The sequence below is a fragment of the Schistocerca serialis genome, chromosome 4 (assembly GCF_023864345.2).
Source record: "Schistocerca serialis cubense isolate TAMUIC-IGC-003099 chromosome 4, iqSchSeri2.2, whole genome shotgun sequence".
Taxonomy (NCBI): domain Eukaryota; kingdom Metazoa; phylum Arthropoda; class Insecta; order Orthoptera; family Acrididae; genus Schistocerca; species Schistocerca serialis.
Genome location: NC_064641.1, coordinates 795943048 through 795959914, shown reverse-complemented (window position 1 = coordinate 795959914; position 16867 = coordinate 795943048). Strand labels below are relative to the sequence as shown.

At 42.4% G+C, this 16867-nt stretch overlaps 1 protein-coding gene and 1 non-coding gene across 2 annotated transcripts in view; both read right to left on the bottom strand.

Moving 5' to 3' along the window:
• LOC126474773 (sphingosine kinase 1-like) overlaps nucleotides 1–16867 on the bottom strand; it is a 199161-nt gene that overhangs the window by 123095 nt on the left and 59199 nt on the right. The window contains exon 2 of the mRNA XM_050102248.1: nucleotides 5893–5985. Coding sequence (XP_049958205.1) covers nucleotides 5893–5985 — 93 coding nt within the window. The remainder of the gene's footprint in view (nucleotides 1–5892; nucleotides 5986–16867) is intronic.
• Nucleotides 11086–11159, bottom strand: Trnan-guu (transfer RNA asparagine (anticodon GUU)). The gene has a single exon. It is a non-coding gene; the product is annotated as a tRNA-Asn (tRNA).

Genomic DNA, 16867 nt, shown 5'->3' with positions numbered 1-16867 from the left:
AGTACTGTGCTTCTAAAGGTTAAGTTTGGATCGAATTGCCAACGTGATTAGTTTTAGCGTAACCTTTACAAAAGTCGAGTTCGTTCATTAGTCTCACAGGCACGTTTAAATTAATTATTGTGACGAAGTAGCTGACTATACTAGTGGCGTAATAGCTAAATCAACAGAAACCAAAATAGATCGAATGTCTGGAATAGCTCGTGAAGTAAATTTTTGTACAGGGGTAGGAGGGAGTGCCACGAACAACATGCTAGAAATCCGATTAGTGAGGGATGAGAGTTGGGTGGAGGTCGCGCTTGAAGTTCGCTTTTGTGTGTTGTTCTTGAATAACTGGAAAACCGCGGCCTCCAGAGAAAATGTGTCCCTGTACAAAATTAAATTTTCTGCAGAAAGGTCCTGCTCATTTTTTTCTGTAGGGCTAACAGCTTGCGCGTGGTGAGCGAGAGAATACGAACATCTCGCGCGTGGTTTATGTATGCCAGAAGTAACATTGCGGATTGCATAAACGGCAGTTTTAAGGACTGCCGGATCACCCTGCGTTGGGGCAGTTGACTGTGGTGTACGATATATCAATGTTAAATTTCTAGCTGGTCTTTTTGTAGTTCGCTTTGTGATTCGTTTTACAAATCGGCAGAAACCAAGTGGATCTTCAGTAGAACTTGCTGATACACTGTTTTTGCAATTCAGTCACACCTGATCTAAAAGGGGACTTCAGAACATAAGTTGCACCTTACTACGGCAGGCAAAGTAACGTCACTGAATACAGAACTACACCTTTCAATGTAGTCGCCAAGTCTCTGTAAACTACGGTCGGAACGTTCTACTAATCGCTCAGTTCCTCGACGACAGGAATCCCATTGTTGGACAGTGAGTCAACCGAGAACCAATGTACGAATGTTCTCCTCTTTGAAAAATGTCTTTACCCGCAGATGTTCTTTCAGCTTGCCAGTTGAGTGGACATTACCGTCTGTGGTCGATGTCGATGGTCTTAGTTCCCGATCACCACCAGTCGCATCTGTGCGGCCTCGGTCAAATTGTTGGTACGATTTCACTACGACCGGACGCACACTGCGTTTAGTCCATACACCGCCAGAATTTCACGGTGACAGTGTGCAGTATTGACGTGTTGACCACAAGAATAGTACTGTCGGGTAGTTCAGCTTTGTATTACGTTTCCAGCTGCCACGCCATTTCACTGCCACACCATGATGCACGTGGTATCCGCACTGCAGCAGGACTTGGTTTGCAGGAAATGCGCAACATGTATTCTCTTCTGACAATGCGCCACTCTTGTTCCGCTATGGCAATATCGCGGGGCAAAATTTGTAACTTACTTTCTGAAGTCCCTACGTAGTAGTCTGTTGCTGTGGTACGTTTGCTGCGCGTTGTTATGGTTGCTCTGTGTTCTACAGACGGTGCAGCACATACCTGCAGTAGCTTTTTAAGACACAGATCACTTCAGATAGTTTATCAAAATCACTCGGTACTGAACAGCCACCACGAACCCCCCCCCCCCCTCCAGCTTCTGGGAACAGCTGCTCAGAGGTCAAGCAGTAATGCAGTACATCTTCGAAGGGACAAAGGAAGATGCTCAGATTAAATCCTAATGTCCCGTCGAGCACGAGGTGACAAGAGCTAGAGCAAAATCTCAGACGGGAAGGAAATCTGCCATGTCCTTCCAAAGAATTCATCCCGATATTTGCATTATTTAATAAAGTTACGGAAAATCCAAATCTGTTTGACTGGTCGAGGATTTGAACTGCAGTCATTCCGAATGCGAGTCCACTCTCTCTCTCCACTGCGCCAGCTCGCGCTCTACTTACGCTCGAGTGCTTCTTGGTCGACTCTTTACGATAGCAGACGAGCAAGGATTTTTATCAAAACTAGTCATATTCGTCATCAGGGAGCGTCCGCGATCGTTACTTACACAAAACTGTCCAACTTTAGTCTGAAGCTCGCTGTCTTCTATTTCTGCATGACAGGCTCCGGGCTAGCTGCCCCCCTTGAGCTCTATTACAAACAATTTTTAAATTACGTATAACTGGTTCAAATTACAAATAGTTTACGATGTACAGGGTAGTCGGAAATTCCAGTTACAGACTTCTAGGACTTGTAGAGGGGAGTGATTACATCGTATTTTGAATAGGAACCCATGTCCGGAAACGTCATCTAACGAGAATACAGAGCGTCAGAGTTACAGGCACGGGCGTCTGTAAATGTACGTATACACGAGGTGATTCCGTGATGATGTTTCAGACTTTCTAGGATGATGGAGAACAATAAGTGTATTAATTTGAAGTAAGGATCCCTGTACCGGAAACGAACGAGTTGAAAGTTATAAACGAAAACCGTTCTGATACCTCTGACAGTTGAACACATGTACCGGTTTTTGTGATGCGAAGAGTGTAGGGCTGGTAACTTTCAGTGGTGGTAGTATGGACAAAAACGAGAAAAAATGTCCAATAAACGTGGGCTCTGAAGTGCATACCTTAACAGCTATGAACACTTGCTCAGTAGAGGAGATGTGTTTCACGTTAGCGAAGATGAACGAATGGTCATAGCTCCTCAGGTGTGCAATGTAACGGGAATTTCCGACCACCCTGTATGTTCAGAAAGCTTCAAAATTCTTAGCAAATTAGTTTCAACACAGCAGTAGTACAACACAGAATTCGTTACACTTTGAGAGCAACCTGTCGAATACAGAACTGAAAGTTCGCTGTCGTATCTAGTCATACACTTGCCTGCTGGGGCTTTGTAATTTTTATGAAACTTGATTGGTTCAACACCTGTAGCGCTGAAAAGCACCCATACGTTACATTTAGGAACATCTTTCACTGTATGTATTATTTCAGTCCATGGAAAGCACTTCTGAGCACTATATACAAGCCGTAGTAGGCTGTGCGTGGCTACATACGACAGTGAACTTTCAGTTCTACGCTGAGGAGCCAAAAAATCTGGTACACCTTCCTAATATCATGTACGACACTCGCGAGCACGCGGAAGTGCCGCATCACGACGTGGCATGTGTTCGACTAATGTCTGAAATGGTGCTGGAGGGAACTAACTCCATGAATCCTGCAGAGCTGTTCATAAATCCGTAAGAGTACGACGGGGTGGAAATCTCTTCTGAATAGCACGTTGCAAGGCATCCCAGATATGCTCAATAATGTTCAATTCTGGGGAGTTTGGTGGCCAGCGGAAGTCTTTAAACTCAGAAGAGAGTTCCTGGAGCCACACTCTAGCAATTCTGGACGTGTACCGTGTCACACTGTCCTGCTGGAATTGTCTAGTCTGTCGGAATGCAAGATGAATGAATGGATGGAGGTGATCAGACAGGATGCTTACGTACGTCTCTCTTGCCAGAGTCGTATCTACACGTATCAGGGGTCCCGTATCATTCAAACTGCACACTCCCCACACCATTACAGAGCCTCTAACAACTTGAACACTCCACTGCTGACATGTAGGGTCCATAGATTCATGAGGTTGTCTCCATACCCGTACACGTCCATCCGTTCGATACAATTTAAAACGTGATTCTTCCGACCAGGCAACATGTTTCCAGTCATCAACACTCCAATGTCGGTGTCGACGGGCCCAGACGAGGCGTAAAGCTTTGTGTCGTGCAGTCATCAAGGCTACACGAGCGGGCCTTCGGCTCCGAAAGCCTATATCGACGATGTCTCATTGAATGGCTTGCAAGCTGACACTTGATGGCCCAACACCGAAACCTGCAGCAATTTGCGGAAGGATTGCACTTCTGTCACGTTGAACGATTCTCTTCTGCCGCCGTTTGTCCCGTTCTTGCACGATCTTTTTGCGGGCGCAGCGATGTCGGAGATTTGATGTTTTAGCTGATTCCTGATATTCACGTCACACTCGTGAAATGGCCGTACGGAAAAATCCCCCCTTCATCGCTACCTCGGAGACACTGTGTCCCACCACTCGTGCGCCGACTATAACATCACGTTCAAACTCGCTTAGCTCTTGATAACCTGCCATCCTAGCAGCAGTAACCGATGTAACGACTGCGCCAGACACTTCTTGTCTTATATAGGCGTTGCCGACCAAATCGCCGTATTCTGCCTGTATTTGAATACGCGTGCCTATAACCAGTTTCTTTGGCGCTTCACTGTATATTCCACAGGTTAAACAGTAACTAATGCTATGTTGCACAACTGTTATGTTCTAATTAATTTGCTAAGAATTTTGAAACTGTCTGCACACACATCGATATAACTATTTGTAATTTGAAATGCTTAAAACTTAAAAATTGTTTGTAATAGATCTGAAGGTGGGCAGCTTGCTCGAAACCGGTGATGTGGAAATAAAGAACACCGATCTGGAGACTGAATTTGGAGACTTTTGTATAAGGTATGATTTTGATTTCGTTTAGCGACTACTGCTATATACTATGTATTTCTTCCTGGTTACGACACAGTGGTGTTAAATCGTTCGTTCGATATATTGTGAGATACTTTTTTCCATCAGTCTTTTGACAGATACGATGCGGCCCGCCGCGTCTTCCTCTCCTGACCTAACCTCTTTACCTCAAGAACAGTGTTTACGCCAAACGCAATTAATTTTGTTGGTATATACTAATCTCCGTTTTTCTGTACAGTTCTTAACCTCTATAGCTCCCTGTAGTACCATAGATGTTATTTCCTGATGTCCTGTTCTCCTGTCACTTTTCTTTGTCAATATCTTCCACACCGTTTCTACGGATAACCTCATTTCTTATCTTGTCAGACCACCTAATTTTTCACATCCTTCTATAGTACATCATCTCAAACGATTGGATTCTCTTTCTTTCTGGTTCACACTTCCATATACTGCTGTGCTCCAGACGTATATTCCCAAAGATATCTTCCTCAAACTCAGGCCGATGTTTCATAGTAGTTGGCTTCGTTTAGCGACGAATGTCCATTTTGCCTGCCCCAGACTGCATCTTATACTCTCCTTACTTCGTCCGTCATGTGTCATTTTGCTTACAAGGTAGAAAAATTCCTTCACTTCGCCAACTTTGTGGCCCCACCCCATTATGATAAGTTTGTTGTTAATCTTATTTCTACTACTTCTCCATCCGTTTGTCTTTCTTCGTTTTCCTCTCAATCTACATTCTGTACTCCTCAGACTATTTATTTTCTTTCAGGACGTCCTGAAATTGTTCCTCGCTTTCATTCAGGACAGAAATATTATCAGCGAGTATTTTCACTGAAATCATTTCACCCAGAATTTTAATTAATGTACTGTCCTTTTGTTTAATTTCGTTCATTTTTTCTTCACTATATTGGATGAACAGACGGCATCCCTGTCTTAGACCCTTTTTAATCGTGTTGCAATCTTGTCGTTCCTTCTTGGTTCTTACAAGCATTGTATTTAAGCTTCTTTTCCTACAGCTTAACTTATTTTTCTGAGATTTTATAACATGTTGCACCTTTTTATTACGCTGTAAAACGCTGTTTTCTAGGTGCTATGGTGACATACCTGGGAAAAAATCTCTCAGACTGTTTATTTGATTTGTACGTTACATCTGTCAACCATATCCCTCAATTGCAGGTCACTATTTATTTCTTAAGTTTTGGTTGGTTAGCTTTACACCGATCACATTTCATCTTTGAGTACACATTGTATTTTCTTAGTGCTATTTTTTTATTTCTAATGTTTATTCTGTTAAGGAAGCACACACTGACATCACATTTCAAATACATACGAATGCTCGAGGTGGGACTCGAACTTATGACCTGCGCTTTTCGAGGCAACGATTCTGCCCCGAGAGCACTGAGGCCGGCTGTCTATAGCATGCAGTCCCGGTAACACAGACACACAAGGGACGAACGTCACGCCTTTGGAGACAATCACAACGTGGAAAGCTTCCGGAGATGTACATACCGTACTGAGAACTGCTTTTACGAGAACCAATGGAGCGAGAATTCAAATTTGCTACATCCCACACAGTGAAGCCAGTTTCCGGGTCCGTCTCGTCTGCAAATACAAGGTGCAAGAATTCAGTCTCTATTTCTATAACTTACATTTATCACACTATGAATTAGGGCACTGTAGAGCCATGAGTTTGTACAAAATATTGAAGAGCACAGTTTATCTTCAGGGACTGCAGGATGATAACAAGATGACTTAGACGAAGTTTCTAGTTGGTGTGATGATGGCAGCTGGCTATAAATATAGAGAAATGTAATTTAATATGGATGAGTAGGAAAAACAACCCATAATGTTCGGATACAGCATTAGTAATTTTTATTTAATTTATTTAATCGTATGGCTAGGGCACCCCGTCGGGCAGACCGTTCGCCGGGTGCCGGTCTTTCAATTTGACTCCACTTCGGCGACCTGCAGTCGATGACGATGATAGGATTATGACGAGGACAGCACAACACCCAGTCCCCGGGCGGAGAAAATTCCCCGACCCAGCCGGGAATCGAGCCCGGGCCCAGAGGATTGACAATCCGTCACGCTGACCATTCAGTTACCGGGAGCGGACAGCATTAGTACTGTCCTGCTTGATGAAGTCAAGTCCTTTAAATATCTGGGTGCAACGTTGCAAAGCGATTTGAAGTGGAACGAGGATGTGAGGATTGCGTAGGCAAGGCAAAGAGTCGACCTCGGTTTACTGGGAGAGTTTAAGGAAAGTGTGGTTCGTCTGTAAGGCTAGGCGCAAATTGAGAAGCGTATAACACGTGTGACGTGACACGACACTACAGCGCGACAACCACGTGCCACACGAGTCGCGCGGGTGCAGCGCATATTGCGACGCGTACACCATACTTCGCACGCGCCCACTGGCGACGCTCTGCGCTGACTGAACCGAAGCACGCGCAACCTGTTATCTTTCTCAAACGATTTTACAGAAACTATTCTCTGAAAATATATGATTTTTGCCGTACTTGTAGCGTTATATGACAGCTTCGTGACGAAGTGCCGATCACCTCGCTAATGACCATTCTTACTGTGATGTACACATTTTAGTAAGACACGACGCAAAACTCATAAAGTTTGCAACGAAAATTAGGGGTCGCTATGCTTTTGCGTTGGTTGCGTATTACACCGTATATTGCTGCGTATGAAATTTAGCTAACATGCTGAATTTTTGTTTAGACTTGGGAGGAGATCTCTACCTGCCTCCGATCTCCAGAAAATCGATCCCATGTAGCGCGCTCACTTCCGATCTCACGCCAGCGAGAACGAAATACTGGCAACATCTCTCGTATCTCCTAAACCGCTCGAGACATGGAAACGAAAGTTTGGCGAATGATAGCACACAAGGAGGACAGTGTTTTTCCAATTATTAAACACACGGAACTTTCTTATCTATGGCGATATATCACTACTTATATTTCTTTTTTTATTTACTTCACTCCAGTGACAGTAATTTTTTAAGAGTTATCGACAGCTAGCGAAACAAGAGCTTCCTAGTATGAAAATAAACAAGAAATTTCTTCTTTTATGTTACTGGAAACCAATACTATAAGGTTTTTCGTAAGCTATTGAGCTCTGTGATTGCCAATTACTTGTTTAATGAGGCACTCCGTTTCGGAATTCTGTCTCAATAGCTGCTGTGAGATGAGTTTGGCAAATTACACTGTGACAAAGGAAGTACAATTAAACCAGTCACCAAGAGAAATGTGGCCTTCACTCATAAATGGTGATGCTTCTTCGAATGAGAAAAGGTTAACAACTCACACAAAAACAGATTGGCAATTCTGTTGGAATTTTGGTGGAATCCCTGTAACCCATCGCATTTTTAACACTGAGCGACTGGAACGGAAATTTACCAAAGGATTTTATTCCTTCTCTTCATCTGAGTAGTATTAAAATAATGACGAGCGTTCCTTCAGGCGGAATGATAGGCACTTGCCAGATACTGTTTACTCACCTAGGGCTTGCCACGCTGACAATGCGTGATCGCGAATAAAATAGCTGTTATTGACAGAAATCAATCGATCTGTCGCACAACACAATGGTCAGTGTATTGTCAGCAGCGAAGGATAATGCGTGCGACAGGAATGCACACGCTAGCCCTGTGTGCCTTGTGAGATGCAGTTCGAAAAACATTGTCATGAAAGTAGATCTGGCTTTGTCAGCAGCACATTTCAACAAATTAAATATATCTAATCACAACACTCTTTTAGGATATTCCTACTTTCGTGATAATACCGACTATTTTCTTCATTTGTGTAGCCTGTTGTTGTATAATTAGTTTATTAATGCTGATAATGTCGATGCAACAATTGAAATGCTTTTTCTCATCAAGGCGACCCAATTAAAAGATTGTTGTTTGTGACTGCTTTTCGACTGTTTCTAGCTTGCAGTGGAAATATGTTGGTCACATGCATGTAGTACAGTGTGTCGTATTACATTATTACATCCATATCAGAGGAATCACAGTGAAACTTCTATACTTCAGATCTTGGACGCTTTTTACCACAAGCACAAAGGGATCACACCTGTGGAGAATATCCCTTTCTAAATTCTTGTAACAGATCGTACAGATACCCTTGCTTACTATGCAGCGAGAATATAACCTTGCTTTACTTTACTGCCTTGATTCTTAATCACATGATTTTATAATATTCCTTGCTTCCTTATTCACTACCCTCTGTCCCTTCTTGCGATCTGAAAACATCGCGGAGGCAATATGGTGCAATTCCAGTGGCCAATGGCTCATCAGTTACTGAAGTATACATTTTTCTTGACAGAAGAAAAACAAAACAAAACTATGCACATATAAGTAACAGAAAAGTATAACGTGCTAACGAAGAAAGCTGGAGCGTTTAAATGGCGAAAAACGAAATACTACCCAAAGGCAATAAAATTCAGTACACAGTAAGGCAAAATTTATCGTATGGGCAATATTACCACTGCTCATATGCGCCGTTCCGATGTGAGCATATGGCCGTGCTACTTTTCCGCTCCCCGCCTCAAATTTCCCACGGTGCTAGCGAGGCAAGCGCGACGCGCGGCGCGAAAAACTGTGCCTCAACCACAAAGCCGCGCGACCTGGCGCAGGGGCGTGTCGCGTCCCAGTCGCGTCGCGTCGCAATTTGCGCGGTCCCATTTGAACCTACGATGTTACAAAAACACGCGCTGTGCTGCGTCGCGCCACACGCGCTATACGCGTCTCAATTTGCGCCTGGCCTAAAGAAGGCCACGTATAGAACGCTAGTGCGATCCATTCTTCAGCACTGCTCGAATGTTTGGGATCCCAACCAGGTCGGATTAAAGGAAGAGAGCGACACAGTTCGGATGTGGGCTGCTAGATTTATTACTGGTAGGTTCCAGCAACACGCAAGTGTTACGGGATGCTTCGGGGACTCAAATGGGAATCCCTGCAAGATAGGCGACGTTCTATTCGAGAAACACTGCAGAGAAAATTTAGGGAACCGGCATTTGAAGCTGACTGCATACCGATCCTACTGCCGCCAACATGCATTATGGTGGTTTGCTGAGTATGTATGTAGATGTAGAAGACATCGCCAGGGAATCACACTATGCGCACTAATTTTGGTTTTGTAGCAAGCGACAGTCCAGTCATTTGCTCCAGCACAGGCTGCAATAAAAATGGTGACACAAATGGCCTGAAATTGAATAATTTGATTAAAAGAAACACACACACACACATACACACACACACACAAAAGCGGGCGCGCGCAATCCTGTGTCCTTATGCGTAGATATCTAAAAATTTTAACGTTTTTATAAAGTGTAAATAAAGAAAACTGTCAAATAATAAAACGTTTTAGATATAGGTCACTGATTGATCATTAAGAGGAAAAAGTAGAAGTGCAACATGATTACACTCTTAAGTCTACCTTTCTCTCCTTTATTTTTTAATTTTTAATTTTCTACTATATATACTAGCAGTAAAATTGTTATTACAATAAAAAAATTTTTACATCCACATGTACAACGTTTCTGGCCATGTAAAAATGTGTGTATCTACTACGTAAAGTGAAATGTGTCTGTTTCGATGTAAGGTGTAATTCGGCCACCGTGAACATAGAAATAAAGAAATTATAATAGTAGTGAAATCTACTTTCAACGATAAGGTGTAATTCGGCCACCGTGGACATAGAAATAAAGAAATTACTCGTATAATAGTAGTGAAATCTACTTTCAACGATCTGAGTACTATTCTGTATGGAAAGCAAAATTTTAAAACTTTAACAACACCCAGGTCTTTGAAAATTTCACAGTGTGTGTAATCATTCTTAGAGGTGGTGATAATGGCACTTCTCGAGGGGACGTCATTTTGGCTTTGAAATTCGACGCCCAGTTTTTCCTCTCCACCGCAGGTAATTGCGTCTTTTGCTCCATCCGTCGTATTGGCGAAGTCATTTTCCTTAGGGTCTATTGCAATCGCTCTACAATGTTAAACATTGTAATTTCAGCAAGCCATCACGGGCTTTGTTCGTCGATAGACAGAAGATAAAAACTATTGGTGTGACAGACGGTGCTGCAGGACGAAAGCACTCCTCTTCAGGCCAGGAAGTGATCTTTTGGGAATCGGGGAAGGGCGCCGGCCCGATGTAATATGGGGCGTCCACATAAAGCTTCCTGATTTCCAAATACACTTTTTGTATAATTTAGCGTTTTACTGTATCGTGTAAAGGAACCCACAAACTTTTGTGTAGATTATTTCCGAATGATTTCTTTCGTTTTGTTTCAGGTGTTAAATAATTACCAAAAACTACTAAGTTTAAGGATGGGGCACGTCGCTCGGCCAGCAGCGGTCTACTGCAGACCGGCACTTAGGAACACTAAATACAAATCGACGTCGAGAGAGAGAGAGGTCCTGCCAAGTAGCACTCGCGGTGTATACGCTGAAATTAAATGTAAATAATACGTCTTCTTTAGTGGGCGTCACTCTACTGCAGTGTCACATGTGACACATAAATAGAAAAATAGTAGAAAGTCTGTGTAGGGCCATGGTTTTACCCACACTTTCACTTGGCTGAATGTGTATAAGCCTCTGTGGCATCATTTAGACACAGACAAATCATCACAGTAGCTGTGTATCTCTAATAAAGTCGACGTGTGTCCTCGCCTCTGTGGCGATTAAAACGATTTCGCCCCCGGGTGGGCTCGAACCACCAGTCTTTCGGTTAACAGCAGAACGCGATAGCCGATTGCGCCACGGAGGCCTTGACTTTTGCTCTCTTTATCAATGCAACTCGTATACCTTTTGCAGACATCTCGCAAAATGCTAGAATCTGCTTATTCCTCTTCACATGGATAAAGTGTACGCACACTGTAGCGAGGTTCATAAACGAATGTCATCGCAAAGCATGACATTATACTAAAAAATGCATACAAAACACTGTTCCATGTGGCCACCGCGCTCTCCAGACATAACCCCTCTGGATTTCTTCCTGTGTGGTTACGTGGAAGACGTTGTGTATACCTCGCCTCTACGTGACCTAGACGATCTCCGTTGAAGAACTGTGGATGCAGTAGCTTCTATCACCCCACAGATGCTTGTGCGCCTATCGGTTGGGATAGGAATATCGCCTAGATATTTTACGAGCCACGAAAGGAGCCCGTATACTCGTAGATCTGTGTTAATTTTTTGGAAAAAACTTTGAGTTACTTTACATGATCTCGCCAACAGGAAGTGTATATGGATCATATATTGTTTTTAATTGCATTTGGGAATCAGGAAGAATTCATGTGGACCGACACACTGTACAACAACCATATTCATGCACCGCTGATGAGATAGGAGAAAGCAACTGACGCCCGACTCTACGTTGGGTGGCGAACCGATCCTATTCTGCGGCTCGGCCAGGGCTGTACGAGCGAGGAATAGAGAAAAGCTAGAGGATTGTATTTCCGCTCTGTTCTGCAAAAGTTCGCATCTATCTTACCAGCGGCACAGTGCAGGAACCAGGAACCACTGCCGCTCCAAGGAAATGGTATAATTTCTCGTGAACAGCATGATAAGCAACCAAACCGAAATTACGAAGCGATTCCTAAAGTCGCGATATTTTTCATCGCGCTCTGTAATACTAAATCTGCAGTTTCGTAGAAATCCAATCATTCTTAGCAAAGATACACAATTTTAAAATGAATGATAAGTCTACACTCCATATTACAAGTACTTTTTAACACTACAACACAATATGTCACACTATGATACAATATTTCTTTCGTATATTTCAACGTTGCTCATTTGTAATGAATGTAAATATTTTCATTCTTTCTTTGTGTATGGCCATTTGCAATATGGTGGTGTTATTTCGCGTAACTATTAGTAACGATTTTTAAAAATTTTGTGAAGCAGACCCATAGGCAATGTCAAGAGTCTTCGCTTTATATACAATCAAACGTAAGGCTTAAACGGTAGCAGTACCTACGACGTATGAGAGAGCAATAGTCGGAAGATGTGAAGGAGGTTGGTCACTATTGTAGCTGCAACAATAACCATGGCAGTGTATTTCGACGGCGCGTTGGCAGTGTGTGTGTCGAGGCTTTGTGGGTGTGATGAATGCAACTTTGTAAGGCACAGTACAGAGCTAATTAACTAAGAGGCTTCAGGAATATAATTAATGAAGGAGTACGGTGTGGTTGCAGCATGTTTAAAGTTATCTCTGACTGGATGGCGAACTTAGTCAAAGTAATTGTTGTCGCCGTGCTATTAAGTTGCGCCAGAAGCTCCACCTTCAACACATCTTAACGTAACAGTCGCGACACTCGGTCTCGTTTTTGTTACCCAGAGATAGCAGCGCCCCAAGCGGCCAACAAGCGACACTTCTAAATACGAGATCGGATGAGTGCGTATATTTCCATTTATACTAATTTGTACCATAGTTTTTACAATAGGGAAAATATGTAGTGCCATAAAAATCGACAATAATAAGTAAAAATGGCAATATTTTTCATTTTTAGCTTTCGTAAGGACCCTGGGAGGTACGAAACGGTACATTACAGGGCAGTTTATTTACGATTGCCTTGTTACGTATAGACGTTACTGAATAATAACAAAAAATTAATAGTAAACACCGGAAAACCCGACCCTTAGCGGAAAGGCGTCGTACATCTAAACAACAAAGCATAGTTTTACTCGCTACACTTACAGTCAAATCAGTGAATGTGGAACGTCTGAAAGCTATATGGAATGTAATACCTACATTATTTAACGTACTAAATAAGCCACCACAACTGCAGCTTCAGAAAAAGCTACACAGACGTGATAACAAATCGTCAAAAGCACAATAAAACTGTTTTCCAACACTGAAGAGAGCAATTCCGTAATTGTTGCTAAATCTGAGCCATAAACGGAGCCGGTCGTGGTGGCCCAGCGGTTCTAGACGCTTCAGTCTGGAACCGCGCGACTGCTACGATCGCAGGTTCGAATCCTGCCTCGCGCATGGATGTATGTGATGTCCTTAGGTTAGTTAGGTTTAAATAGTTCTAAGCTCTAGGGGACTGATGACCTCAGATGTTAAGTCCCATAGTGCTCAGAGCCATTTGAACCATTAACGGCAAGAATGTTCAAAACAATCGCTTCTGAAGCAAAAGTAATTTCATTTTCAGAAATATTCGTGTATTAAAAGGCGAGTGAAGGTAAGAATGGGCGAATCATTAGACTCCATAAAAAGGAAATTGTTTGTGCTAACAACAACATAAATATATGCTTCTCATGCATGAAATAAGTGGTTATATTCCCTAGCTTTCAGCGGAATAAGCTACAATATACACATATTCGAATGTATTTCTTCATGAACAAGTTGTAAATGTTCAAAGATTAGATTAGATTAATACTAGTTCCATGGATCATGAATACGATATTTCGTAATGATGTGGAACGAGTCAAATTTTCCAATACATGACATACTTAAGTTAATTTAACAACATAATTAAGTTAATATAACAACTTTTTTATTTTTTTTAATTTTTTAATTTTTTGTGTGTGAATACCTAAGGGACCTAACTGCTTAGGTCATCGGTCCCTAGATTTACACACTACTTAAAGTAACTTCAACTAACTTATGCTAAGAACAACACACACACCCATTCCCAAGGGAGGACTCGAACAAGTTTTAGTACACGTCTTTGTATCAAGGTAAGTCGGGTGTTTTTAAATGTATTTCACAACTCACGTCTCTTGGTAATTTACTAACGCATGGAACGCAAAAACATGACAACTATTTCGTTAATTACGTAGAAAATAATTATAAACAAACATTATCCTTGCGACAAATGTGACTGCTTTCTCATCGCTTCCCAGGCTACTAGTACCATAAAAGACTTGGCTGTGGAACAGAATTTTCTGTGAACAATATATTCCGTGTGTAAAAATTAATCGTAATCCTATGCTAATTATTTACGCAAGTCATTATTACCATAAGCATGGTCCATATCCTATTATCCTAGCATAAAAATGATAATGGTGGCAAAAAGTAAAGCTAAATTTTCAGTTACAAACTCAATCTCGCTGTGGTTGAAGTAATCGCGTAAGTCTTGTACTGCAACAGTATTGAGCACATGTTTAAAAATAAGGTTAATTAAATGTTGAAATCATTGATAAGTCAAACCACAGTAATTTTTATACTATGACCCAGGTGTACCAGTGTCGTCAAACTTTTTTGGTCAAGAGCCATTTCTGACATCGTGGGGCGCCACCTCGGATCGTGTGTGTACAGATCTTATTATTAATTTGGTAACTCATATGAATTAGTACGTTATGAGTTCCCCATACACTAGCTACGGTAAGGGCGCGATAAGCTGATCACAGGCCCCCCAAAGTACTGATCCTTAGAAGTCCGTATCGTTCGAAGACTTCTGGTCGACCGGTCTTTGTTTCAGGTTGCTGCCAACCGCAGCGATCCCACAGCAGTGACACTGTAATTGCCTGACGAAGTGTTGTGTTATCTGTGTGAGCAGCGGATTAATTGATTAGTAACAGTAATTCTACTTATATGTATGCATCATGCCATAAGGGACACGATCATAAATGTTAAACAAATATTTTGAATGTCAGTTTTCTTGTATGCATTGCGTTGTATTACAGTGGCCTTAATTTAATTTCATATTCCTTGCATAAATAAATACCGCATTTGAAGATGACTGTCTCCATAAAGCGTATCCGCGAGTCCCTGTTAGTAGATGACTGTCTCCATAAAGCGTATCCGCGAGTCCCTGTTAGTTTCGTTTAAAACTTACACCATAGCAGCTGATCAGTACGAAACACACACGCCCACGAGCTATCAGCACTGGAAGAGAAGCAATAAAACATTCCCCCTCTCCGACATACTCAAATCTTGCATGTCCGCACTACAGTGTGTAAACTTTTAGATGGCAGACCTCTCCCTAGTCCTGAGTCGGTAGAAGTCGGTAAACGTCGGGAGGCTTCGGTAGGCACGCAATTTCGACTGTTGCCAACATTACGTAGCTGACTGTGTTGTACAAGGTAGCCATTGTCGTCTGCTTCGTTATTGTTTTGCGCTGTACTGTTCTGCGTGTTTTTATTGTGCAGTTGTGCTAAACATTATCAAAATGAGTAGTTGCTGGCCCATCTCGGGAGTCGCCAACAACTTCCAAGCCTTTCGTCTGCTTTCGTGTAAGTATGACGTGCACGTGCAATTTGTAGTGCCAGCACTGCAACTGGTAGGCGTGCCTTGTCTCTCCCCCCCCCCCCCCCTCACCCCTCGCCCGCCAATGCTTGCTTCCTCCTCTCCCCGCACTCCCCTCACAACTCTGCCGTCTTAACAGTTAACACGCTGTACTAACCTCCCTGCCCATGAAGTAAGCTCATTATCATTAGTTCACGGCCGAATTTGCCAACGTCAATTAAAATTAAGCACATCTTAGAATATAATGTCTCTGTAAGCATTTTTGTTTGTTGATGATGATGAGGTCCCATACTCCGAGGAGCGTAGGGGACGATGAGGGAAACCCGCACCGCTGTACTAGGCAAGGTCCTAGCGGAGGTGGTTTGTCATTGGCTTCCTTCGACCGTAATGGGGGTGGATGATGATGATGATGATGAAGACGACACAACAACACCCAGTCATCTCGAGCCATGGAAAATTCCTGACCCCGCCGGGAATCGAAACCGGGACCCATGCGCGGAAAGCGAGAACGCTACCACAAGACCACGAGCTATGGACATTAGTTTGTTACTGGGCAGGAAAATACATTCTTCAGCTCTTAAGTTTCGTTGCCTATTTTGGATTCGACTGTTAGTTGCCAGATGCATATTATAATAAAATACGGTTGAGAACCGCGGGCCGCACAAATATTTAATTAGGGTCACAGTTTTACGACCCTGAGCTATACTATTCAGTTTTGAGTGTTTACAAGTTCCGTGCATTTATCTCTTTGGTATCGTATTTCGGCGCTGCTTTAATAGATTTCTGCTAATTGCGTTGCCGTTTACAATTAATTATTATGTTTTTGGTAAAAAAATGTTACCGCTTGCGAAGAGTGGTTCGTTAAACTCAGTGGCAGTGAACATTACTCGGTGGTCACGCTACGTAATATTTCCGGATCGCATGAGACAGTGACTGAGTTCTGATTTTAAATAATTCTAAAATGTTGAATATAATAGTTGCTCACTAACTTAATTTTGTAATAGTTTGCATTTTAAATTGCGCTCCCGTTTAAGTAACCGTTGTCGCCCATGTACGTATCATTAATTGTTCCTTAAGTTAAGATTCAAGCTACCCCAATCAGTAAGAGATGCGACTGTATTATTTCACTCTATAACTACAGTTCCACTAAACTGCAGTTTCAAAAGCAGTAACAAATTCGCTTATCTGATCAAAATTGATGTTTCAATTACGTATGTTTGCGTCCGATCATTGTTACCGCAACATATCCTCGTGCCATAGGCACGATAAGCTGTACA